The sequence below is a fragment of the Streptopelia decaocto genome (genome assembly GCF_964273445.1).
Source record: "Streptopelia decaocto genome assembly, chromosome: 3".
Lineage (NCBI taxonomy): Eukaryota > Metazoa > Chordata > Aves > Columbiformes > Columbidae > Streptopelia > Streptopelia decaocto.
In genome coordinates, this window is record NC_138656.1 from 4,709,305 (window position 1) to 4,736,579 (window position 27,275).

The 27,275-nt window shown below is 41.1% G+C and overlaps 1 protein-coding gene across 2 annotated transcripts in view; it reads left to right on the forward strand.

The window, feature by feature from the left end:
- Window positions 1–27,275, forward strand: part of PLCB1 (phospholipase C beta 1) — a 361,445-nt gene that overhangs the window by 209,180 nt on the left and 124,990 nt on the right. For both annotated transcript variants that reach the window (XM_082050060.1, XM_082050061.1), the window contains exons 4-9: window positions 416–556; window positions 6,980–7,059; window positions 10,762–10,815; window positions 11,378–11,453; window positions 16,679–16,779; window positions 18,034–18,200. In XM_082050060.1, coding sequence (XP_081906186.1) covers window positions 416–556; window positions 6,980–7,059; window positions 10,762–10,815; window positions 11,378–11,453; window positions 16,679–16,779; window positions 18,034–18,200 — 619 coding nt within the window. The remainder of the gene's footprint in view (window positions 1–415; window positions 557–6,979; window positions 7,060–10,761; window positions 10,816–11,377; window positions 11,454–16,678; window positions 16,780–18,033; window positions 18,201–27,275) is intronic.

Consider the following 27,275-nt stretch of genomic DNA (forward strand, 5'->3'; position numbering starts at 1 on the left):
CTCATTTTGAGCTTTATCTAAAATCCATTGAAATCGTAGAGAATCTCTCTGCCGAGACCAGTAGCCTTTGGACAGATTGTGTTAATTTGATAAGCAAAACAGTTTATGCTTAAATTCTGAGGCAAAATAACTGAGAATAGGAATGCACAGCCATCAGCTGAACAGCTTTGACTCTGTACTATGCCAATACAGAGCTCACAGGCTTTAAAGGATTTACAGTAGTGATTTTCTTTCTATTCTGAGTTAATAACTTTAAATATTTTAATGAATAATTAACCAGATTAGAATGTAATGTCATCATGCTTAGACTGTTCAAAATAACACAAGTTTTGAAGTATTTGCAAAAAAAATCACCTCTTTTAGTATAAGTAGTTGCAGAAGATTTGTAACCATTTTGTAATGTGTTTACCTGCAGGATCCAAAACTACGCGAACTTTTGGATGCTGGGAACATAGGAGGTCGACTGGAAAATCGAATGATAACTGTTGTCTATGGTCCGGACCTGGTCAATATATCGTACTTGAACTTGGTGGCATTCCAGGAGGACATAGCAAAGGTAATATACAGTCTTCTGTGTCATATAAAATTAATGCATTTAAAGTATTGTTTTGAGATACGGATAAATGAGGTGAAAGTGGAGATCGCTGTGAAATAAACCTCAGTTCTGTTATAGAGCTGTGCAATCATTTTTTTTCCTGGATGTTAATTCCATGAATAATCCCTCGCCTGATATGTGTGCTCATCTTCAGAACATTGCTTGTAAAGCCCAAATGAACACTGCGAAAATAATGGTACATGCATACCAGCTATAAGTGGTATACTGTGACTCTCCAAACACATTATATGTGGTTTACATCTCACCCTTTTATGCTTGTTCTAAATGTGTGAGAATTGTGGATCATCTGTGAGACCAAGGTTCAGAAGTGGCTGGCCTGTATCAGAGTAGTGGGTAACTGCAATCAGATACCTAATTTAACTTACGTGACTGTTTTCTGCTCATGACCAAAGGTTAATTCTAAGTGTTGCATTTTGTCTGCTGATAGCCCTTGATAAGAATTGAGAAATCAACGTTGTTACCTCAGCGAAGTATTTTTTTCCATGCAGGTATACAATACCTTCATTTGTGTCCAACACACCACAGAAAACACATTTGTGTGTGACAAGCAAGTTCTGACTGAATTTGTGCATGTTTATTTCTTTCCTTCTTCCACTTTCTCTCTGACTCATTTGTGTCCCATGAAGTGGGAGCTCTTTGATTTATCTATCCCAAATTGCCATTCAGAGCTGCTCCTCTTTGCACTTCCATTCATGCAGCTTGACTGATGACAGGCTCTGGATAACCGCACGCAGAACACACTTTCATATGGTTTGCGTCCTCCAGTCCAAAACATAGTGCTAAAAAGGTAATTTATCTGTAGACTGCCGTTATTTAACAACAGAAGAATTAATTTGTCACCTCACAGGCAAGGAGGATGGTCAGACCAGTTTAAAAAAAGGTCGTAGGATAAAACATTTAACCTAGGAGGATGTATTTTTGTTTACCAGTTTTCATTAGCTGATTTGGGTCTCTTTGGCAAATCCACAATTCCCACTGTTTCTTTGATATAAAAGAATACAAACAGAATGAGTTTGTGGTGGTCTATGGACCGCTGAGTGGGAAGTGCTGTCTCCAGACTTGAAAACGCAGAATTGTACTCCACAGGTGTGGTTAAGAAATCTTAACACTGCGAAAGTGGAAGCAAATGAAACAGCTCTTAAGGGAAAAAAATGGACATATGATGGAAAATGAAAATGTCTGCTAAAGCTTTACCAGCAAAATGATTGGCCCTTACCAAGGGAGAGGGAGAATCACCTAAATCAGAAGAGTATGGCTGTCTTTTTCCTGTCTAGCCAGCAATCAGTAGAGCATAATCTATTTGCTGAAATAGTGCAGAAATTGCTATTTTAGGGCTGTTTTCTGTTTGGTAGTGGAACCTTAAAAATACTGTAGATAAAACCATATTTTAGAAAAGCTTGGCTGCTCTAAATCCTGAGTAACTCCTACAATCTGAGTAATCGAGAATCTAAGTCTTCCTTGTTATTTATAAATGCAGTAGACCAAACAAATTCATATTTTATCTCTCAGGCAGTGTAGCGTGGGGCTGGGATTTTCCCAGCATTGCAGATTTGCTGTCCTTGCCCTGAGACCGTGCTTAATATCCTGATTGTTTTAGTGAGAGCCGAGTTTGGTCACTGTTGAATACATCTGAAAAAACACTTCCTTCTTTACCGTGCTTTCCAACTCGATATGAGCCAGACCACAGAATCTGGTCCTTATCATCTCCAGGACCCGTGTAGTGACTCAGAAGTTGTTATAAATAAGCACATTGGGCACAAATCGTCTCTTCGGAGACCTCTGAGAAGGCGTGTAAATAAAAGACATTTTCAACATCACACTCACAAATGTTGACCCGTCCTCTCACTGACGTTCCGGGGAAAGCAAGTGCCAATGAAAAACTCCCCCACCTTTCCCTTTTCAGTGCATGAATATTTTTCAGATTAACCCTTCGTTTGTGATACTTTATTTGTCAGGTTGTGTGACAGGTATTGATTTATCCTCCCTTGGAGGGGAACGGCAAAGTAAGCTGTAACAGTCTTAGTGAGACACTTAAAATTACTCAATTATGGGGTTTTCTTCCTCTGCAGGTGGCTTTCTGTTCTGCTGCAGACTCTGTTCATCACATCCACTGGCCAAGTTGGGGGAAAATTATGAAAATAAGAGCCTTGGGCTATTCAACTTGCTTTAAGTGACTGAAAGAGCTAGAAATGATGGCTTAGTTGCAATGTACTGTTTTATGTTCATTCATCCAGGAGAAAGTAACTAATATTTAAGGTACATTAGTGATGAATGGAAGGGCACTGAATATTTTTGGTTAATGGTCTAAAAGGCAGATTGTGAGACACGTCTTGATGATGAAGAGTAGGAGCACTGATAAGGTGCTTGCTTATTTCCAGACAGGTGTACCTATCTTAGGAGAGGGTTTGTGAGCATCCACAAACACAGGGCTAAAGCAAGAGCTTTATTCTCAAACCCTATTCTAAGCAGATGCTCTTTGTCTCCATTTCCAACATAAAGTCCAACCTGCAAACTTCTGTGTCTCTTCCCAAATGGAATAACTTCAAAAGCAAACACCCAATCTTTCCCATCTTTTCCCCCTCTCTTTCGTTTGTGCCTCTCATACCAACTCTATTCTTACCACACTACTCTGTCCTGGCCATACCGATCCCTATCCAGAGCCCAAGGAATTCTGTCTTTCCTCGGTTTGATGGGCTTTGGGTAAGATCAGTCACTAGGAGCTGATGAATTCCTCCATACATGAAACGATGTCGTAGAAGATTATTCACAAGTTGTGCTATATTATGCTTTCCAGCACACATCTTTCTTTTTCCAGCTTCCCTGGTAAGAGTTTGACCAGCTCAGTGTAATAGAATGGTAAAGAAAACCATATAAACTCACATCCATTTGACATATTTTTTTTTTTTAATAAAATTCATAAGGATGCCAAGAGTGTAGAATTTGAGCGGCTTGCTTTGTTAACCTCCCAGCAAAACCAAATGTGCGAGAAACATTGCCTTCGCATGTAGTCAGTTCTGATTTGAAGGAATTGTTTTCAAGAATGTGTGCTGTCTTTTCTTATGAAAAAAATCTCATCTCTTGTGTTGAGATAAATGTCTTACAGTATGTATCCTGATGCGTGTAATAGAGGAGAGAAATTACTTCACTGAGCAACAGATTTCCAAATGAACTGCTGCTTATATGCTACCTGCCAAAGCTCAGAACAGCTCAATAATTTGTTAGTAAAGTTCACAGGAATGAGATAAATATGAATTAGTGTAACAGGACGTAGCCAAGAGGAGATTGAGTTCAGGGAGCTTTTATCATGATGGATGTGACTTGCTCGGAGTTGCATGTCAGGCTGGGCTCTGCTGCTACCGAACGGGATCAGAGGCTTCCAGCCTGCAAACAGTTTGTTGGCACTAATACAGTCCTATTTCAAAACACCCAGATTTATATTTTCCTTTTATATTGCATGTGTATAGGAGTCCACAGCTACTGCGGTGATTTAGAGGCTGCTGTAACCTTTGTGCAGTCGGCTGTTTTCTGTTTGCACGCCGCAGAGTGCTCTCGGCGAGCGCTGCTGGTCCGGGTGGCTGCGGAGTGCACCATGCACAGAGGTGGAAGACGGGCTTTACCTGTGCCAGGCAGCAAACCCAAGGACACAGAGCTGTTTGGTGGCCGAAGTGGCGAGACTCATCTCGGCTCGCAGCTTGGTGCCAAATCAGTCCAAAGCATCTTGATTTCTGTGGCTCTGTGCTCAGGGCTGTTTCCCCTCCTGCTGAGGGTTCAGAGCAGTGACTGGAAAGATGATGCGATCCTTGGCGTATTTTCTGATGTTGTTTTTTTGGCTGTGGCTCTGTGGTGGCTGGAATGAAGAACCTAAAATGGGAAAGGCAATGAGCAAGTGTTGCTTGTGACTTGTTGACTTGACACCCGTGTCGTTAGAGACGGCTCAGCCTGCAGGTAGCCCTTAGGATATTTGGCAAGAGCAATGCGAGCACTTGAAAAGCCAGGATAAGCTACCAAAGGAACATGGCAAGACTGTTTATATAAATAATGCTCGTGACAGGCACATAATAACGAAGTTTCCCTTACAACAAGTGCTTGGACAAAGAGAAGGAAGACCTAGGGTGTGGGATGCTCCCAAAGTGCTCTACTTCTGTTTTCTACAAAATACTTCAGTTTGAAACTCAGCGGAATCGGTGAGATCAAAACAAAAGCTATCAAGATGTGTTAACAGCCAATGTATTTTCAATTTCGAAATAATATTTTATGTCGCCGTTCATCTTTGCAGCCATTACTGTCACAGGGAGAAGTTTTAACTGCTATTATTAGTGCCTCAACAAAGCCGTGTTTACAAGATGAGCCTATTTTGAGCATGGAAAAATGAGTTGCCAAGAAGGAAAAAAAATACCGCACTTAATGCGCTTTCTGTTCCAAGAGTCACAACAAAGCATTGGTGTTGCTAATGAACCCGACCCTTTCTCTTGTTCTTTCTCACACCCCTGTTTTTTTTTCAAATTAGACCTAAGGAGGAAAAACAAGTAAAGAAAAGAAGAAAATGGAAGTGGTCAGGAGAGGTAGCTGGGGATATCTCAGCAACAGGGGTTTGTCTCCAGAATAGCAGTTCTGAGAGGCAGGTTGTCTCACCCGCTTTGGGGTGGGGTTGCACATGGGGTGGGCTTAAGGATCTGGTGGTTCAAGGATGTCCAAAGCTCATCTAACAGCAGGCACGTCAGTAGCCTTATCTCCTCCTCATTGGGGGTGACTGTGTGAGAGTGGTTTCAGGAATAAGATCTGAGAGCTTTAGGGAACAAATCTTAGCACATTAAAAAAAAATATAGAAAAATAAGTGATACCTTCTGAACCTCCCAAATTGATCACCTAGTCACACAGAAACTTGAGGCTTTTTAGGTAAAACAAGCTTGCAGCCTCTAAAGTGACGGATCAGTGTTTGCTTCATTGGATGTCGATACTTTTCATCATTATGAGTTTTTGGCAGAATATCACCTATTTGTTTGCATTTTCCTCAAGAAAAAGAAGAAACAAGAGTAGAGTATACATCCAAAAAATATGCATCTGGAAGAGGGTATGTGTTTCTGGATCTGGGCTGATATGGAAAGAAACTCAATTTAATTTCAAAGAAAACTCAGAAAACTTCATCAAGAAAAAAACTTACATTGTTTGCAAAGACATTGTTTAATCCATTTAAAAAAGAAAGGAACAAAAATAAGCAAAGCCAGTCCAAACCCACAGTTGTGATTTAGAAGGATTACAATTAGAGATTGTAAATAAGCACCAGGTTAGGAAGGAAAAGGAAACTGAAGTTGTCAATAAAAAGCTGCAGGAGAGACCTGCAGGGGAGGAGAGCGACAGGGTGAGCAGTCAGAGTCTGAATGTTGGGTTATAATGATGGATCAGCCCTGCTGGGGACCTAAGGGAAGGACTTCAGCAACATGTGTAGGAATTAGAAAAATTAGGTGGAAAAATAAAGGGAAAAGCGTGGGAGAGCCCTGGGAAGAGCAGCGACTGTCCATGGGCAGCCAGAGGAGATTTCTTCTATACATCAGGGTAGCGAGGGGGAAAATAATGTAGCGAGGGACAGGACCACAGTGTGAGGATGTATGGTCAGAGGAAGAGGAGTGCTTCTGTTTGGAGTTGAATCTTCTTCCCAGTGTATCAGAATAATTTTAATATATTCCTATATATTTCTACTGCTTTGGGTTTTTTAAGTGTGTTACTTATGTTGGCTGGTAAGATCTTAGATGGAGTCAGTACTTCCAGTTCTTGATCTGGTATCCACTATAAAAGACAAGGCATTATATTTGTTGTCTGAATTACTCGGTGATCTGTGGGGAGAGTGATGTGGAGGTTCTTACAGCAAAGTCTTGCAAGAGGGGACATTGGAGCAAGAAACTTCTTCTGGTGTGGTCTGTGTCCCACCACGTCAGGTGTGTCTTCAAAGGGCTCTGAGCCCATTTCAGCTTCATTTTACAAGAACGGTGCTAAGGGGCTCCATTTTTAATCTTTAGTCTGTCAACCAGAACAGTGCCCAACACAAGAAAATGTATTTTTCTGGGGCATTTATTTTGCATCTCCCACAAATTTAAATGTGCTTTGCATCTGACATTTATCCTTGTGATTTTTCTTCTAATACATTAGAATAAGATATCTTTAAAAATACATATTTCTAACCGTCTTCGTTTTTTGCAGCATAAGAAAGTCAAGACTCACAAATGAGGAAGGAAGCTGTAATTGGAAAAATCAAGTTCAGACTTCAATTAGGCGCGTTTTACTAACAACATAATTTTCCAAAATATTTTGCACTGTGTAAGTAAACATCTAAACTGAGCCTCACTCAATCCAATTTTCTCTCTATAGGAATGGTCAGATGAAGTGTTCAGTTTGGCAACAAATTTGTTGGCACAGAACATGTCAAGGGACGCATTTCTGGAAAAAGCGTAAGTGGCCATCGGATTTAATGCTGTGGGTGTTGCTCTGTTCTCTGCGTCATTTTCCTCTTTTCTTGTTAGTCACATTGTCATCTATTGTTTCTGCTTTGATGAGTTGTCACTTTTGTAAACACAGGCTGTCCTTTCTCATGATTTTAAAAAGCCTGTTATCTGAATGTCATTTAAACAAAAGTCTTGTTAGGGTTCTTCTTGCAAACTACTAAGTTGTGGCAAAAAAACAGAATTAAATGCCGTCTTTCCCTAGTGTACCAAAGTAGTATTTTCAGCTGTAGTTTGAAGCTCTCCATTTAAAATGAATGAATGTTCTGGACTGATTTGCTTCTGGTTCATTTTCCTTTTTTTCTGTTATTGATCAAAAAATGAGAAATGGAAGAAATCTTTTCCTCAGTCTAATCTCTCTGGTTTTCACAAGATTCAGAGGGAAGGGGTGAATCCATTCATGTAGTTTGCTTTGCATAGCGTGCAGGTTCTGAGTTGTTTTCTACAAAGGATAAAAGCTGTTAATGAGAAACTTTGGGGTGTAAAAGCACACCTCCAAGAGAACTGAACCAGAGATTAATGAGTCTTAGCTGGATATGTGTACATGCCGAGGGAGTTTTGCTTCAGTGATATCATTGAGAACAGCACTGCAAAGCCACCCAGGTGGTGATGGTGATGAACTGGGATGTTCACTGGCCTTTTGGGGACCTACAAGAGCAGATATACCCTCCCCAGCCCAGACACTGACTGGTTAAATTCAGCTTTGTGTCTCCTCAACCACCTTTTAATTTCTGCTTGCAGAGAGAGATTCAGTCCAGCTAAATACCAGGGTTTAGGTATTTAGGCTTAGGTTCCTAAAACTTGCCTCCATCCAAGAAGCAAGTTAGTCCACCTTTTTTCTTTGCTTTCTAAGGTTGTGCATGCCTAGCTTCATTAGATGCACCCGTGCTTAGTCAGGAGGTTCCCAACTGCCTGACTTTAATGCCATGTGCATGTTCATAGGTGCCTGTTCTGGGAAGGAGGGGGGGTGGGATGCGTTTCCTTCTCATCGTGTTCATGTGGTGCTGCTGAAGTCAACAGAAATTCTTGGAGAAACTTTGAAGGTTGGACGTTGCAGGAACTGCAGCTTTGCACCTGATAATGCTGTCCTGGGACAACAATGATATGTTAGGTGAACAAAAGCCCAAATACATGGAAACATTGAACATTTCCTTATTGTTCCCCATGGTGAGAGCGGAGAAAGCACTGAGCAGACCCAGGTGTTAGAGCAAGAGCAGCTCCACAGGCTGTACATCACATCACGGGAGTGATTTGCTATTACTGTTTCCGTGCCTCTTCCCACTCCAATCCCCAGGTGGCCACCAGACTTTGCCGGCAGGTCCGTAATGGGGAGGGTTGTGGCTGTGCCTAATGGGTGTTTTCACATCAGGTTCAGATGTAGTAGAGCAGACTTAGTTGGAACCATTTTTCTGTGGTTGTTCAAGGAATGTTAATTAACGAAGAAGTTATAGAACACATTGCGTAGATTCAGTAACAGGCAAGCGTGGCATTCCTGTGTCTTTTCTTTTTCCACTAATTAATAAATCACTTAGGAACTGTTGGGTTTCCAGGGTCTTCTGCACAGATGCCAAATCAAAGTAACATGAGAAATCTTTGATTTTGAAGATGAAAAATATTTTCTTCTTATTTTTACTGTACTAGGCAAAGGGCTGCTTGCAGTCCTATCAGAACTCTTTTGTTAAAATAGAAAAGCAAATTGCATTAGAGCAAATTAGAAAAGCTCTTTTTTTGTGGCATTCAGTCGCTTGCAGTGTTGGAAGTGCAATAAACAGCTTGAGCAGCTCTCCTGTGGTTTGGTCAGATGAGAAAAATAGGGTTAATTTGGGAAGGAGAGGTACTTAACAAAAACTGTCATTTGGGTTACAAAGTGCTCATTCTGTTGTAACCATACAGTGTATTTTTATGTTGGAGTGCAAAAATGGGCACTGGAGTACGTTAGTGTTGAAATCCTGCCCTGTGCAGTGATGAGCAAAGGGTGACTTTACTGCAGGAACCTGGAGTCAGTGGTGGGTCTGGAGTTTATCATTCCTGGAGTCAGCACCGAGCTACTGAAACGAGTCCCTTTGGCTGCTACCAATGGCAGCATCTCCTAGGAAGCTTTTTCACAGCAATAACATCCTTGCTTTTCTTAGATGGATGGATAATGGCTGCAGGGAAAAAATAGAATCTCATGTGTAACAAAGAATTTGGGAGGAAAAAAGGTGGCAAGTGCTGGTGGGGATTGACTGTTCTTCAAACACATGTTTTTAGTTTGCTCTAACTGAAGTTTAGAATTCTTTTTTGTTCATTTTATTTCCAGCTATCTTTGCTGTAGAGGAAAGCACCAAGTGTGACCAGAAGGTACTGAAAAGTTTCAAAAAATAGAAGGCAAACTCAAAGAAGCCTTTTTTACTAACCACTGTGATTCTTTCCTTTTTAATCTACCTCAGCGCTGGGAGATGGGGTAGAGAAGACAATATTTTTGTATGGTGACACAGTAGCACAAGAGATTTCAGTTTCCAGAAGACATATACGAGGAGAAAAGGATTTGTGAAAATATTCCTATCCTTGTTAGGAACGTTAGCACATACTTTGTTTTTGAAGCGGTTGCTAATGGCGTTTTTGGTTGGGAAGAAAAGCAGTGTTTATTAGAACTGTGTCGTTTCTTTTTCTTTTGCTAAGCCAGTGGGTAAAATGAAGAAGTTTTTTTTAATAACAATAAAAAAAATTCCACTGAAATACTTAAGCGTTGCCACATTTTTCACCAGACCATATTACTGCAATGCTCACTTATAGTTTTAATTATATTCAAGTGGAAGAGATGAAGCACTCAGAAAGCTGTGCTCTTGGCAGGCTGCTGCTGGTAGGCAGGATGCTGGTAACCAGTAGTCCTCGCAAACTGGGAGCACCATCAGACAGCAGCCACAGGCCCAGCTGCTTCTCATTAAAGCTACTGGATGGCTCCTGTTTCAGGAGACTCTGAATCAGTATGTAGAAAGATTTCAACAACAACAAAGATAGAGCTTCATCTTGCTGCCTTAATGAGCTTGTGAGAGAAGTCACAGGTCCTGAGATATGGAGATGCTCTAAATATTCAGTTCAAAAGCTGGATAATTGCCTGTCTGTAGATGGTTTCAGCATGTAATTTTTATATCGCTTCACACTGGAAGTGTCTTGGGCTTGCCCAGGTTCTGCTGAATATACTGATGCTCTTCTGCTGCAGAGATGTTTTGGTTGCCAGTGATTTGATTTCCTTCCAGTTGCGAGTGACAACATTTAGGGTCAAATGGAGAAACCTTCCCATGTGTGTGATGGGGGCTTAGGGATGCAGGGTGTACGATATTCAGGGACAGTTTCAGCCCCTGGAAGAGAAGGAGAACAGCCACCTTTCCAGCCTGCCTGAGAAGGAGCTTGGGGGAATGATAAATTCGTGCATTAATGATATCTGCAGTGTTGTGTTGCGAGACAAGACAGTATTAGACACTACAGGTGTGTTACCGTTGATGGAAAATGTATTTACGTACTAATGAAATCCCAACAGGTTTTCATATTGGGCAAAAAAGGCGAGTGGAATTTGCCAGCTGATCAGAGCACTGGCATTGAGCTGGAATGTTAGTGGAGGGGTGCTTGAAAATACTGTAAAAATAAAGCAGGATGCTTTTGTCTCCACAGTTACACGAAACTGAAGCTGCAGGTGACTCCAGAAGGGCGGATTCCTCTGAAGAAGTAAGTTCTGTTCTCCTTCCTTACCATGTAATTTCTTCTGACTTTTGCTGTGTTTGAGATGAACATGTGACCCCCGTGTCTAGAATAAAAGTTTTATCATCTGTTGATGTCACATATTGCAGGAAAGAGTGTGGTACTCGGGATCCCTTTGGGTCTAGATTGCCATTGTGATCTTGACCAAGGCATTTAGCTTCTCTGCCCTTGTTCTGCTTGTGAACATAAAATTTAAAAACAAAAAACAAACGGAAAAAAACCCAATACCATAATTTCTTTACGTCAGAGACATGCCGTGAGAACAAATATACTCCAATTGCCTGTTGCTGAGTTGATCTGGAGAGCAGAGGTGACTTTCTCAATTAACTATCCACTGTAATAGGGGCTTGTGTGGGTTAAACTCATTGTGGGCATCATTAAACTCAGGTGTGTTTACCGAGCAGCCAGCAAATGGAAATAAATAACTAAAGATGTGATAGCCTGGGAAGCAATATTCAGTCTTTAAGCCACAGAAATCATCACATTATGTCTTTAAGCAAATTCCCTCTGGTTTCTCTTTGTTTTGCAGCATATACCGCTTGTTTTCTGCTGACAGAAAACGAGTAGAGACCGCGTTAGAAGCTTGTAATCTTCCATCTTCCAGGGTAAGCATCTGAATGTATTCCTGGCTCTTACGAAGTGTTGCTTGTATTCAGCGGTGTTTGCTCTCTGTTGAGCTGAGGACGATTTGTTCAAGGCTGCTCATGCTGTGCCGGCTTCGCTTCTGGAAGGAGTGTGAATGGATTAAAGGAAAGGGCAGGGGGTTGTGTGACCTGTCCTCACGAAGCGCTGGGAGAATATTTTAAGCATCGGTGACTGTTGCACAATTTTCAAGGCACAATTCCAGAGCAGTGTTAGCACAATGTGTGGCTAATGGTATAATCTATTTCCTTCTCAAAAAAAACCCACCACCAAAAATCTACGCACCACAACCAACTATAGCTTGAGTTAAGTGACAGATAAACTCACTGCAGCTTATCTAAAAGGTGCATAGAGTAAATGTTGGAATGCTACGATGTCAAAGCTGTTACTGCTGCAGGGATGCAGCCATTAAATGCTGGTAATCTGGGAGCCCTGCTCAAGCTGGAGCATTTACAGGAGGGTACCTCAAGAAGGCTTTCTTCAAGAAGCATTTGCTTGAACAGGTGATTCTAGTTGACGCTGGAGTGAAGGTGTCCTCAGTCTTTCCTCCAAGGTGGAGATTCTCTTCCAGGAAGCTTCTTGCAGGATAGTACCTACATTCAGATGTCCAAGATGTGGAGCAGAACCAATCTGTGGCAGAGACAGCACCTCTGAACCCAGGGGTATCAAACTTAATGAAACCAGTATGTGAAACCAGTCTTCACAGAAGACTTTTTTTGTTTATTTTTTAATGAAACTGGTATATGGATTAACGGATAGTTACATTTATACAGTCCTAAAATTACATTTGGCCCTTTGAGGACAACCACAGACTGATGTGCCCCCCAGTGAAAATGAGTTTGACACCCGTGTCCTAACCCGTTGCTCGTGTAGAAAACTCTGTGCTGTCACGTTTGCTCAACCTTTGCTTCCCCAATGGTTTTTTAGTAGATCCAGTTCCCACGGCTCCTGAAGAACAATGGGGCAAAATCTTCACGAGCCAGACCTCAGCTACTCCTTAGCAATGAGACCTTTCTTTGTAGGTTTGGGAGCTTCATTCCTTGAAATTCAAAGGAATGTCTGTGAAGTTAGGTATAAAAGAGTGTAGCAGTCTTAGCTGAAGTAAGATTGCGAGGTTTAATTGTTAGCAAACAACAGAAGATGTGCAAAGAATCACTGAAGCATTGCTTTTCAAATCAGTTGATTTATTACTTCTCCTTACTACATATCTCTGAAAAAAAAAATCTAAACATCACTAGAGTCTGAAAGAAACTGCAACCTTTTTCTGCTGTTTATTTAAGTACAGTCAATTTTACATAGATGTTGCTGGATACTTGTTGCTGGGATACCACCTTGAAAATTAATCATAGTATAAAGTAGAGCCTTTCTTTGGTTGGGACAAAAGATAAATATGCTTTATGCAACAAAGAAAACTCTGCTGATCATCTTGGAAAAATATTTTAGAAACTAAGTGCTTAAGAAGCCTGAAACTCTGAATCTCATAGATGTAATGGAGTAGAAGAAAATCAGTTCTTCAACTACAGCTTTTTCCTTTGTGTTCCTGTTTGTTTGAACAAGTAAAATTCTTAACTTCAGCTTCCAGCTTTTCTGCCCCATTGTACTATAGGACAGGGTTCCCGTAAAGCCTGGAAGAACACTGGGCTCCCCGCAGTGTGCAAGACATGAATATCAGGGAATTCTCAGTAAGACCACACCAAATTATTCAGAGAATTCGTGAAAGTCTCTCATGGACATCAATGGCTTTGGCTTTTTGGTTGGTTTGTATTCATGCCTCATGAAGATCCTTCTAAGGGTCGCCCCTCCAAGTGTCATAGAAAAAATGTGCTTCTCATTGCTTAGGAAGATCCGGGGCTCATTGGCTGTGAGTTTCACGTGGTGAGCGCTCCAGCCTAGATATGGTTGAGCATGACTGCAATGGGATGACCCATGGATTTCAAATCAAGCACATTTTCAAAGTGTGGATTTATTTATTTCTGTATTTCTGGGTCGGACCTGGCATATGTAAAGTCTTGCAGGACCAAACTCTGTGTGATCTGATTTTCAGCAGCGTTCGTCATCTGACAGATCTGAAAGCAGACAAGTGTTTAAATGTTTAAATTAAGCTTTAAAATATACCAGTGAGGTTTTGAGTTTGGCATCTGATTCCTCTATGATGTATTTATTTTTTTAATCTTGGCTACTTTGGGGAAACGGGGAGTGCTTTTTCTTATTGTCGGATGTATTTGTTTTGGTTTTAGTCAAAGGTGCTTGAAATAGAATTTGAAGAGCTTTTATTTTAGTCGCCTGTTTGGCTGTGAAGACTGGTTTGTGCTTTCCGGTTAACGAGGAGGTTCAGAACGAAGCACCAGCGTTAAAATAGAGCAACCAGCTATTGAGTCTTGTCTGTGCAAATAATCCGAATTAGCTGTTGTGCTGCCGAATATATAACAGACTGGATACAGATGTTAGGAAAGCAGGCAGGTTACCAAAACAAATCATAAACCAACAGTGCTTGAAATTAGTGGGAAGTCTTAATCCACAATAAAATTGAATGCCAATAATCAGCAAAGTTGGAAATAAGGGATTCCGTTGCGTGGTACTGAAAGTTTGTGATTCGTCGATCTCAAAAAAGAGATGAGCCCATAAGGTGCGTGGGTGGTTTCAGGGAAATGTGGATGGCTCAGACCAGGCTGAGGAAAGGGGCAGCGTATTTTAATCCCTTTCAACAGGCAGGCTTCGGGAATCCAAATATAGTTGTCGGAGGTTGTGACTGGGGTGGCAAATGCTTGCAGCAAGGCTTTTGTCTCCATTCTATGTGTTTTGTAGTCCGCCAATTATGTTACTAGTAGGAAGTAATTATTGAAAGGTTCTGTGCTGTGCCTGAAGTGCCTGTGTTGGTTATCCTCTTTGTAGATACATGTCGGGAAACTGAGGTATGTTTTCTTAATTGGAACCAAGGGAAGAATAAAAGCCCAGATTTAAGGCTATTGGAAAAGACACACATTTTGTTCAGTGTTGAGCACCTTCAGATCCCCATGAAGGGAAAAACAGGTCAATGGGAGACCGTAATTCTGTGGTGATTACAGAATCAATGTTTAAAATGCCCTTGGGAGAAGTGCTGGCTGAGGAGCAGTACCCTGCTGAATAGGGACTATAGGCTGAGGGAACAGAGGGGCCAGCTTTAACAGCAAAATTCACAAGCTTTATGAATCCTGCCCTTAGGAAAACACAAGTATCAGCAGTCATACTCTCAACTGAAACCACCGCAGCTCAAGTTTATCAAGGCATAGTGGGTGCGGTTTCGCACAGCATTAGGCGTCCCTGGCAGCCATCACTGAAAGGAGCTATTTCCATCTTCCAGCTTCAGATCTCAAACTTCTCCATCCACCCTTGCACCAGCTTCAGCAGTTGTGCTGTTGGCGAGTTACGAGCTGATCCCATAGGAAAGAGCACAGGGTTGTTTTTGGCTGGGTACGTTTTGAACCAGTTCACTCCGCAGCCACTCACACGGTTCCAAAGAAAAGGAAGGTACACGGGTCTGGTGACCTTAGACCGTTGGAGCCTGGAGATGATAACCAGGCAGAACAGTGAAAAAGCCCAACTTGGTCCACGTGTGGGCTGGGTCTGGTTCAGTCTGCGTTTGCGGACAGCAACGCTGAGCGATGGTCACGGTACAAAACCCTCTGGAGCCTCCGCGAGTCTCACAGATGAAAGGAGAGAGAAAGTGCCACCCACGGCATTTATTTATTTATTTTAATCTAAAGCAGGAAAAATATGGAAAAGTTTCCTTCCGGCTAACAAAGGCTTGAATCGACCCTTCTGGTTCCCTTGGCAACGGTGTTAAACAGGCAGAATAAATAAAAGCAATGATTTCCTCTATTGGCAGCTTGCTTTTGAGATGACTGGTTTCAACGGCAGTTCAAAGCAAGTGGCTTTGGGTCCAAGTTACAATTTGGCATCACGTGGGCACCTGGTGCTCTGCATGTCATAGCAAAACAAGAACTGTCGGCTCTTGTTTTTCTGTACAGAAAATACTGCCTCGCATAGAGGAAACTCAAAATCAGATTTTCAGTATGTGCATTCCACATTGGTTTTGTTTTCATTGTTCCTTTATGAGGCTTTCTCTCTGCAAAATACAAGTTCCTGTGCCATTTTCCTTTCTTGGTGCATTGATGTGAAGGCAGAAGCCAGAGCGCACATCGTTACTGCTCCGTGCTGAAAAAAGCTTTGCACGTAATCCTTGGGGTCGTCATTTCTTCCCAGCCCCGCTAAAGCAGCAGCCCTGTCTGCTGCAAAATCTCTGGAGCTTGAAGGCAGCACGTGCAAGTAAGAAGAGAGTTCTTGAGCTTCATACAAACTACTGTTTTCCTTCTCCAGTCCAGTAATTCCCTCCAGTTAAAAGCAGGAATTATATTTTTTTTTTAGAGAAGACCCAGCAGATATGATAGCGATGATGAAAGTGTCATCTAGAAGCAGGAGTAAATGTAAATTGTTCTACATTTTTGAAAATTAAAGAAAAAAAATGCTATTTCTTCTACAGGAGAGCTTTTTGAGTCAATTACTGTAAAAGAAATCAGATTGCCACATGTGCTACGCTGAGCATTTAGGATGAAGACGTATGGAAAAGCCACGTTGCATGAGTTTTGCCCAGAACTGTGCTGTCTTGAATATGTATCTTTGGGAAGGAAAAGGAGGCATTTCTGCTGCTGTCAGAGCACAAGAGCACTAATAATGACTCAGTGACCCAGGTTGTTCCCTGGTTCTTTGAAAGCTTTGGAAAGATGGGTGCTGTGCTCGTCCTCTGTAACGCTGCCCTTTCCCTCGCTGGAACACACGGGCTCAGCACCACCGGCCGGCTGCCCCGCTGGGACTGAGCTCTGGGGCTTCTTCGGGATCAATACGCCTATTTATTTTATAGAAGAGGGGGTTAGATGGACAGATGTCCATCTTTTCTTCTTCACAGGTACTCAGAGAAAGAGAGAACTTCACTTTATGGGAACTAAAATGCCGAATGTATTTATATATTTTTTTAAAGATGTACTCTTTAAGCTGCTCTGTTATTCAGAGGAATTTATTATTCTGCAAAATCCAGGCTCCTCTACATTGCAGGAAGCAAATGGAAAGAAGTGCAGTAGTGAGTGATCTGTTTACAAAGAGTGTATAAAAATGCTGTATCGTTCTTTCACCTTTTGTTTTTCTCGTTTTGCAGAATGATTCGATTCCTCAAGACGACTTCACGCCAGACGTGTACAGGGTGTTCTTAAACAACCTCTGCCCTCGGCCTGAGATCGACCACATCTTTTCTGAGTTGTAAGAAAAGATGCTTATTTATTTATTATTATTTTTTCCCCTTCATTGATTTTCTGGGCTGAGGATGGCAAAGGAGGTGATTTAGACTACAGCACCATGCAGCACTTGCCAAGAACAGATTTCAATGTCAAGCAGGGCTGTTATTTAACCTTGGATCAAGGGTTCATTCTCTTGCAGGTTGTTGCCTCCTTTTCTAAGGGCCAGAGTTTTAAAGTCATTTGATTCTAAAGGAGCGGAACTGTCGGCTCTTGTTTTTCTGTACAGATTAGGATAGTTTTGGCTTCCATGAAAGTAAAGGAAGAAGAGTAATAAGCAATAACAGCACACAAAAGACGTGAGAATATGTATAATCACCCCCAAAAGCTTAATTAGGAGTTGCAAAAAGTGCAGTAACTTAGGAGTTGGGCATCATGAATCCACACCGTGAAATTAAATTAGCAGCCAGCTACAACTGATTCATACTTTCAGTTACAAGCTATATAACTTGTGTTGCTTCTACCCCTTGCAGCAGGTCATCGTACTTCCCAGCTTCAGCAAAGTCTGATCAATGGAGCCAGAATACAAGGCAATATGAAAGCAAAGTGATTTCCACAATACATCCCAAGACCACCAAAGCAATTAGTGAACTTAGCCCTGCAACAAGGGTGTGCTCATGTACTCCTTTCTCTAAGGCTGAGGTTTCAGAAGAACTCAGCCTTGGCCCAATTTGCTCCTGCTGAACCCGGAGCTGATTTTCTGTTGCCGTCACACAGTAGAAATGGCCCAGTCCCAAGTGCTGCTGACAACCCCAAGCATGTCACCTGGCTCAGAGGCTTCCTGGGTCTGTCTGGGTACAGATTGTACCCAAACTCTGCTCTTTTTACAGCTCTCAGTAAAACCAAATAGTTGGGCCAGAAGTGCCAGCAGAGTGTTTGTGGCAAGCTTGGGATTGAATTCCACATCGTTTTCTCTTTTAAATTGCTTAGTTCCGGGAATTCAGAGGAATGAAAAGCTTTTAGCATTGCTCTAACTCTTCGCATTGATGCCAATAATGCTGAATGCTTTTCAACATCTCACTCCTAGATGTTTGATGAAGAATGTTTATCGTTACATGCTAACGAAGTAAATTAGTCCAGAGACACAGTACAGCAATGTTTTTGTTGTACAACAGTCTGAGTCTTTTTTTTCGGTTTCCCTGGGAAGTTACAGAACATCGAACAAGATTTCAAGGAAATGTATTTTAATGGCTTTACTGTTGCTTTCATTTTTCTCTAGTGGTGCCAAGAGCAAACCATACCTTACTGTTGACCAGATGATGGAATTCATAAATCTTAAGCAACGTGATCCACGATTAAATGAAATCCTTTACCCACCATTAAAACAGGAACAAGTTCAACAGCTGATTGAGAAATACGAACCCAACAGTAACTTGGCAAAGAAAGGTCAGTGGTTTTCATATTCTCGCTGTACTCGGTTTCTGATTTGAAACATGACTCAATTATCCTACAGTACATGCTAAAGCAAAATTTGGTTCAGAATCAAAGTGCATCTCCAGCTATCTGCTTTTGGATCGTACAAGCCTGTGAGACATCGTGTGGTGCATTTTTAGATGTATTTGGTTGAAATCAATTTAGAAAGGATGGGACCGGTTTCAGTATTTAGTTTTCAGTATGTGTAACTGATCGTTTAGAAAAAGTGCTCTGGCGTGCAAACTTCAGCAGAAAACTTACTATGGTGATGACTATTTACTGGTACACAAAGTAAGATGTGATAGTAGCTGAGTATGTTTTGTGCTATAATCACAGAAAATTCCCTTTTGAAAATCTCAAGTGATGTCAGGGCTTAACTGGGCATTTCGCCAAAGCCAGTGAGAGAACTCCTGCTCAAATCTCTGCAGGTTTTTGCTACCACCACAAGTCTTAAAATAGCACTGAATTAATGTCTCATCCTATTCCATTCCAATCCCCATATCCTAATGATTACCACAGCTTTTAATGTGTTTATACCTTAGACATTTTAGGGGCATGGGAATGTCCTGAGAAACAGATCTAATATGAAAAAACTGGTTTGATCCAGAGCTTTCGGATGCATAGAAAACACACAGACACGTTTTCCAAAAGCCTAGAGGTTAACTGAAGGGACTCCCACCCGTCTCCCTGGAAACGGTCTGACCTTGATGTCTTCCTGAAGGAAACCTGTGGCTCTCGATGCCGCAATCGATGTTGTCTCAAGGCAAAAACTTGTAATTTTTCTCATAAGGCTTCTTATTTTTCTAGCCCAATCAAATTTAGTGTTTCCAGAGGTTTTGATGGAGGGTTAAATCCTGCTGCTTTGTCATGCGTACCCAAACTGTCTCTTGACGTCAGTGAGAATACTTGCATTAACAGATGAAAACACATTGTGACCTCTTCTCTCATCCATGAAAATATTAGAATATTGCTCTGTGCTTACCTTGTTTCACATCAGCCACCGGAAAGTCTGGTGCCTAAAAGATCATTCTTATTACCCAAATATTGGCACTTCATAGAAACCAAATAAAGGATTTATTACAAGGTGGTGTGCTAGCAGAACACCAAAGTCAAAATGAAATCACTTTCTGACTAGTGATAAGGAGGAAGCATGAAACAAACATCAGAAAGAGGGTGTTGTGATGGTGTTTGCTAACACCCTCTGAACAGGATTTGTGGGACACCTCCAGGTGACCCCATTTACATTGGTGCACACATCTGCTGCAAGCTCTTCCGTAAGCGCCTTTCTCCCTGACTGTGATTTATATTGCTCTTACGGAATCAGTTCTCACAGAAAATGCTGATTTTAACAAGGGAAAGGAATTAACACAGTTAATTCCTCTTGTGTTGTTTGGGGTTTTTTTTCAGCCCCTTCAAACTCACGCACTGATGTCCTGCAAACTCTGACAGAGCTGGCACAACCTTTAGGCCACGTCTGTGCTGCAAACACCACCTTATATATAGCGCCCTGTCTGGCAGCTGAGCTGCTAACCAGGCTCCCGCGCAAATCCCGAGCTTACTGTGTTGAAATTACAGGAACTGGCTAATCAAGAATGACACGGGCACACGATATTTTCTGTACATCTGCTCCGAGTTGGGAATGCAATTCATTGTATATTTAATGAAGCGTAGGTGTGCGTTCAGTCCCACACTCACAGAATAATTGCAAACAAACGCTGCGTGTCTGTAAAATGTCACCAAAATATAGCAGTGCGTATTCAAAATAATGATTTAAACTTTTGATACGGTGTTTTTTGAAAGGGATTGTCACTCAGACTTTCTGCTGTCTGCTACATTTCTTGTGGTGGCATTGCTTATGTCCCTTATTTGCCAGGGACCAAAGCCAGTGGAGAGGTAGAGATGGAAATAGAATGTCAGCAAGATCAAATAGAAACTTTAGGGCACCCAAACCAGCAGCTACAATTGGTAAGAAGGTAGAAGAAGTCTTCATCCAGCATAGTTCTCAAAGAAAAGGGGACCCAACAGCTCCATGAAGATAGATGGGCTTAGGGTCCTTGTCCACATGCTCCTTTATGCTCCTGCGTTTCAAAGCTGAGCTGGAAGACGTTCCAGCTGAACAACTCCACAGGATTGATGGAGAACACCAAAAAATAGAAGAGCAGTGTAGGGAAGAGATGAGTTGTGTAAAAACACACAGGAGGCAGAGGTGAGGACGTGGGAGACTTACATGATAAACAGGGTAACGCAGTTACAGATGGCCTGAGGGTGACTTCAGCGCTGTTGTACCAGGGCAATGCAATTAAATAATTGGACTTTTGGAGCAGTTTTGCGGAGTTTTGGTTCAAGAAGCAAGCCAGAAGATCTGACCATGTGGTATATGTATTTGTTCTTTCTTGGCAATGAGAAGTTACTCCTTTGAAGTAAACCACAGGTATGGGTCCAGAACACAAGAAAATATCATAAAGAAATGTAAAAGTTGTGATGAATTGCTTCTTTTGAGTAATGAGTGACGTACTTTCCGGTGGTAGAGACTTTAGAGGCTTGTTCACAAGAATTAGGTGATATGAATTGCCAGTCTTCACACCAGTTAAATCACTTTCCTCAGGTTGTTCTAGAGTTTGAACATTGCACCTGCTCAGTGTGTGTGTTTAATGCACCTGCCTACACACAGGTATGCTGGTGTTTCCACAAGTTGCCTTTTTGGCAGGTTCCATTCGTTACCTTGTTTCATTATTGTAACATCAGGTTGTAGAGAGGAGAGGGACAAACAGACATAAATGGTGAAGGTCTATTCACTTTCATGTTTATTTCTGTAGTATTTTTATATTTCTATATTAAACAATCTATCAGATGTTCAGGTGTCCCACTGAAATAAAGGGATTTGTGATCAGCATCCTCATGAGATAAGCCTGCACAGTCCTTATTAAAATTGCCAGAGAAAATTAGTTTGACAAAAGCCTGGGGCAAACTTAGTGGCAAATGTCCTTATTTTTCAGATATTCTGTAAGGCCACAAGTGCTGCATTTTTAATCATCTTTCACAAAGTTAGACAAAATATGTGTAGTGTTTTGGTTTTTTTTTTTTTCCCCCGTGTGCATTAGCACACATCAGGACGCAGACTTAAACTCAATACTTGCACTTCACAAGGAGTAAAAGCATTGATGCTGTGGGAGTAGGATTTCATGTTTGTGACATGCAGGATGTCCTGGCCTCGATGCAGTAAATCACTTAAGCATATGCTGAACTTTAGGGGTGGTGTGGGAAGAGAGGATAGTTATATAAAAATCTTTTATACTCCATTTCCTTGAACATCATATTAATTCTATACTGAAGCTTAATTCTCATGATCGCTTATTTCCCAGTGTTGTTAACATGAAATTTCTTAGCAAATAAAATGTTATGCATTGAAAAGTTCTTTTAAGTACAATTAGGGGTTTTTTCCTTGAAAACTTTAATCCAAATTCATAAAATGGAAACTATGTGCCTTTGTAGAGAAGCTGGCTCCTTGCTCCCACTAGTCTGTTTGGGCAGTTCTAGACCTTCACTCATCTCATGATTGCATCTGCTTATTATTTCTCATCAAACTGTATTCATAATCTGTGCACACACACTGTACAACAGTATTCTCTTTTAACTTATTCTTCTCTCATACCTTATTAAATGAATTTCTAAAGAATGGTTGCGCTGTCTCTCAACCTTCACAGCACTAGCCAAATGCTTTTGACATCTCATAATTCTCCATTTCTCTGATGGCCATTATAACCCTTTTTCTGTACCTGTTGCAGCTAAATTACAGTATTTTGAACACAGTAAGCAAGAATTGTACATAATATTTTAAACTTTTTCGACATGGCTCTTCAGGTACCAAGTAAATCAAATACCGGTTTGCTTACTGGATAAGGGCCTTAGGTTGCAGAGTTTTGAATAAAAAGACTGCCCGTGTTCCTGCTTGTTGGTAACGTATTGTGGGTTATTGTATTGCTGGGATGCGATTGAGCTTTTGCAGCATCAGCAGATACACGGGCTTGACACCTACACAGGTTAAGCATCTGGAGTAGTATTTTACTGTGGTTGAAGCAGGCTGTTGTGATTAATGCATTGTGTCATACAGCGAAGGAGATTAATGCACTATGTATAGCATGTTTGCTTATCAGGTGGAAGCAGAAGGAAGTTCCTGGTACTGCTGAGCAGACTCTCGCTGTCAGCAAAACCATCCCAGGGGACTGTTAGGGCTGGTTAAGTGGCATCTTATAGTTTGGAATTTTCAGGCTGTGAAGCATTTGCATGGGGTGGCTGGCACAACTGCTAAAATGTTATTCCCTTTCAAGTTACCAGGTTGATAATGGAATGCGTATTAATAAATCAGTTGCCAAGTGGTTGACTGGGAATTGCCTTACTTGCTTTTATTTCTATGAAGGCTTGTAGAAAAGTAAGTTGTTCAGGATCTTAAGTTATGGAAAGGAGATGGGATGTGGATGCTGAGTTTCAGGTCTCTCTGCTTGCAGCATCCAGACCCCCAGGGACAATAGTCCTAGTTTCTAGAATTATGTGAAATTCACCTTATAAACTTGGTGCAAATTCTGAAAAAACACGCTTGTTCTTCCCAACTTAATAATGCAATGAATTTCTGAAAGTTTCTAAGTTCAGAAGGACCCCGGAACTTTGAGAGCTCAAATCCCATTCTCTCAGTTTTAACCTTTCATTCTAAAACCAGGAAGTGTTTGGAAAACCACTAACAGCTTTGTTCTAGGGATGTCCTGTGTCTCTTTAAGCACGCAAGAAGACCTATACCATGTATCAGACCAGCAATGAAGAACATGAAACAAAGGCCTGTTAGGGAAAGGAGACGTGAGAAAGCTGGAATCGTGCTATAGCAATAAAATACATGCTTCCCAAGTTCCTCGTTGGTGGGAGCAAGGCAAGGGTTAGGTTATTATTAGTTATTATTTTTAGAGTGGTTTTTATTGAGAGAGATTGTCTTGACTGTAGCATAAGAGAGTCTGGAAGTGCTCTGGAGATTTTCCTGGCCAAAGGATCTGTACAGCAGGTTGTACTTCCTAGAAGGCATCTTTGAGATAAGTAATGGCATAAAGATGTTGTTTTTTTTTCTCTTAAGTATATGTTCATTTAAAAAAATATCTCTGCCTATTTAATTTTAAAGGGCCAAACCTTTAGATCTGCACAGAAGAAAAGAGCTTTGCTCTTAACATTTCACGGGATTTCTTTTCCAGATTTTCTCAGCTCTACCTATTTGGAAATCCTGTCTGTCAGGTGTAATTAGACAAGTATTTAGAAGGGTTTTAGGGGTGCTGGTTCTAGGATGCTCTTTGAATTCCAGTATTAATTCTGTTCTGCTAGTGCACATTTATTGGTAGTTGTTGTGCTGGGTTTTTCTTAGGTAATAAATTAAGCAATTAACATTAGATTAAGATATATTTAATTTTATACAGTATTTACTAGATGCTTTTCTCATGGCAGCCTTAACACCAGGCAGTATTCACTTCAGCACAAATGTGTTTTTCCTTCCTTACACATCAATACGTTTTAAACATTTTCATCCCACCACATTAAATTCACCTTTTAGTAACTGCTTAAGAATAATTACACATTGGAGTCTTTTGATGGCAGAAGGGGGGTCATTTCCTAGGCAACAGACTTTAATGGCAAAAACAAGTACCGTGCAACCGTGGCTACACTTCTAAGACACACTCATAATATTTAAAGCATGAATTCTGATGTATAAACCATGCAGTGAAATGATGGACTTTTCTGGCACTGAAACGTTTGTAGGAAGTGATACAAAATGGTTGAAATCCTTCATCCTCCTAGCTGTAATGTTGTGTAATGTTGGGAATAAAGAATACTCACCAAAAAACCCATTGACTTTGGGATTTTTCAGTGCTTTCCAGCATTCCAGTTGTACAAGAGAAGAGCTCTCGGTTGTTTCTCATTCCCAAATGATGATAGAACAATAGATTCCAGGCACAATTTATTACTCTTTAAATTTTATATACCACACGAAAGTTGTAGCCTATCCCATGCTGTCAGCAACAAGTGCTAAGTTACATAACTTGCCAGAAGAGCTGTGTTATAAATTATTTTAAAATATATATATATATGCAACAAATGTTAGTATGAATAATGTATCGCCATAAATAAGTTAATGGAAACTATACTTGTCAAAATGAACTTGCAAAATACATTTCTATAATGCATTGTGTATTAGTTGCTTGATTTCTAGTTACTAGTGAAGCTGTAAAATTCATTTTGGATCTTACAGTAGTTTAGAAATTCACATCTCAAGTATAAGACTAAATGCTGTAAGTCTTTTAGAATGGAAAATCCTCAGTTATGGGTTTTTTTGCACCTCCTTTGCAGGTAAAGTGCTGTGTCTTTCTAACTGAACCGTAACAACTTGACAACTCAAAATGAAATAGTGATGTGGACTGGTAATAATGGATTTTGCAACAGTGAACCAAGACACTAGTATTTGGCTTAGTAAAAAGCAAAAGTTTTTATCTTTTATTTTTTGGTTGCATTTTAAAAGTGTAGGACCTGGCTTGGGTCTGAGACCCATGTGCTTATGCACAGAGTTGGTCTTTGCTGTTGGCATTAGAATTAATGACGGCATTCATCAAAAATATGTTTAGAGTTCCAGGGAGGGCAAGTTTCCTAATCTTCTGTGTATAATACGGATACTTTGAGAAAGGCACAAGCTTTGCAGAGCTGCGTTTTGGGACTGATGTCTGGCACCAGAAATAGCTGCACTGGTATCAGTGAAACTGTGCTGAATGTAAAACGGGCAGACCTATTGTGGAGTTTGTATCTGCAGAACATAAAGTAGTCGTGACAATCTGAATTCATCAGGAACCTCAGGAGAGGTTTCAGAGTACACCTAGAGTCACATCATTCCCTTCAGATGGAGCTTTTGCTTATGGATAAGTAGAATCTTACATCAATACTTCATTTCAAGGCTTGTGGAGGAACATTTTGCTGCTGCTGCCTGGATTGTGTTGGACTCAACCTCAGACTATCAGAGCCCATAATTAGAAAACTTACTCTAAAACGGCTTCTTTGTGCTTGTTGTTGTTTTACTGCCTCTTTTATGGAACACCGGGAGGTATTCAATTTTAGCAGCAGGATTTATTATTTGAAGATGAATATCAGATAAAGTTTTCTTCTGAAAACAAAGCGGCATGGACTCGAGTGCTGAAGGAAACAAATGTAGATAAACTTTGAATAAACATTGTGGGGTGTGCCTCTTCACTACGACTGCTACAAATGTGGTCCTTTGCAGCTGCAAAGGGCCTATGGGGACACTGGGACTGATGCTGCATGGTCCAGCGGGTGACACCTAGAACCAGTGGCAGAAGAGCGCAGTTTTCCTGGCTCTCCCACAAACGAGCCCCTTTCATGTGCCGTGTTGGTTTTGCATCATCCTGTGGTCGACTCGACTAAATAGAGAGTCGGTCTCTGCCCTGAGGAGCCAGCAATGATCTGTGAATCTTTCAGGATGGATGGTATCTCTCATGACAGGGCTGGTAACAAAGTTTGGGGTACATGCACTACTGTAATACAAGGACCATATGAGGAAGTTTCCCATAGAATCATCTCTTCTAACAATCTCCTTTAGCTGGAATATGACTGTTGCCTATAAATACCTTAGGGTTAAATGCTGAGGAGGCAGAAAGAAGTGGTAAGCTAAAGGACAATGTTGGCAGAAGAACACAGAGGTATCAAGTGGCCTTGAATACATTTAGTCTGCAAATTAAGAGAGGTTTCCTAACAATATGGTTCTGGCACAGCCTGCCAGTGGTAGTAAGAGGTCAAAAAAAGCAATTGTTGTTAAGATAGAGCTCAATTTGTTTATGGAAGGGATTGTATAAAGCAGTGCCTGCAGCTGCAGGACCAAGTTTTAAGAGCAGACAAGCAAGTCCCTTTAAAGGGATTGAAGTAATTTCTTTTGTTTGTTTAGGCTGTCTTTGCAGAGCCATGCCTTTTTTTTCTTTTCCACTTCTCTTGAATATTTGTCTCTTCTTCAACTGGAAGAGTTTATGGAAGTAAGAATTCCTAGGCTTTTTTTCCCACCTGTAGCATGCTCACACTCTTATCTCTTCCCATTATACTGCAGAACAGTCTTTCTGGCAAATGCATTAATAGCTCATGTAGAGAAGTATCACTTAGAAGGAAAAAGTATGTATTTTTAGATGTCTTTTAATGCAACTTAGCGATTGGAAGTAAGCCAACATTTAACATTATTAAATCCCCCGGGATCACGCCGAGGCATTTTACAGAGCGTGTTTCTCAGAGGTTTGGGAAGGCAGTGACATATTCCAGTAGTGGCCCTCTTTCAAGTCTGTCAGAAATAACTGTAGTACTGCTGGGATTAATGGTATTTTTATCTGTCTGATTTTAAATCTTTCCACTTATCTAGTTGTCTGCTTATCTTAGAAATCTGCCATGTCGTGAAGCGCTCGTTCCACTGCTAGCTAGGAACGTGTATGAAGGTGGTTTTGTAGTGGTCTTATAGATTTAATTGGATCTAAACTATCTGTCATCTCATATCCTGTAAGGGCTATCCTGTCAGAAACAATTTTGTACTACATCTGCACTCAAAAGTCAAGAGCAGCTCTAGCTACTTGTGTCGGTAAAACCCTGTGAGCCCACAAACTTTCTGTCCACAGTAGTTTTTGTAGATGGTTGTGGTTTGGGCTCAAAGTGTTGAGAAATACCACGCTGAAGACATCTGCTGGGAGTCCTGAGTGTAGCTCACTGTGTTTACCTTTGCTTAATTTGTCCTAATGTAATTAACGAGTCCTGCCCAGGTGCAAGGGCCCTTAGCATCTCCTTCTCCTGGATGGTGCTCAGCTGAAGTCCAGAGCAGCAGATGTGTTGGCATGTAGAGAGTAGCTACGGTGGGGAAGTGGGTCTTAAAGACAGAGTTCCTTGACACCACAAGAATGTCTTTTCGGTCGCTGTGTTGCTCTGCTTTATCTTGCGACGTCAGCTGAAATTATCAAGATTCGTTGTGGGGTTTAATAGCCAAAG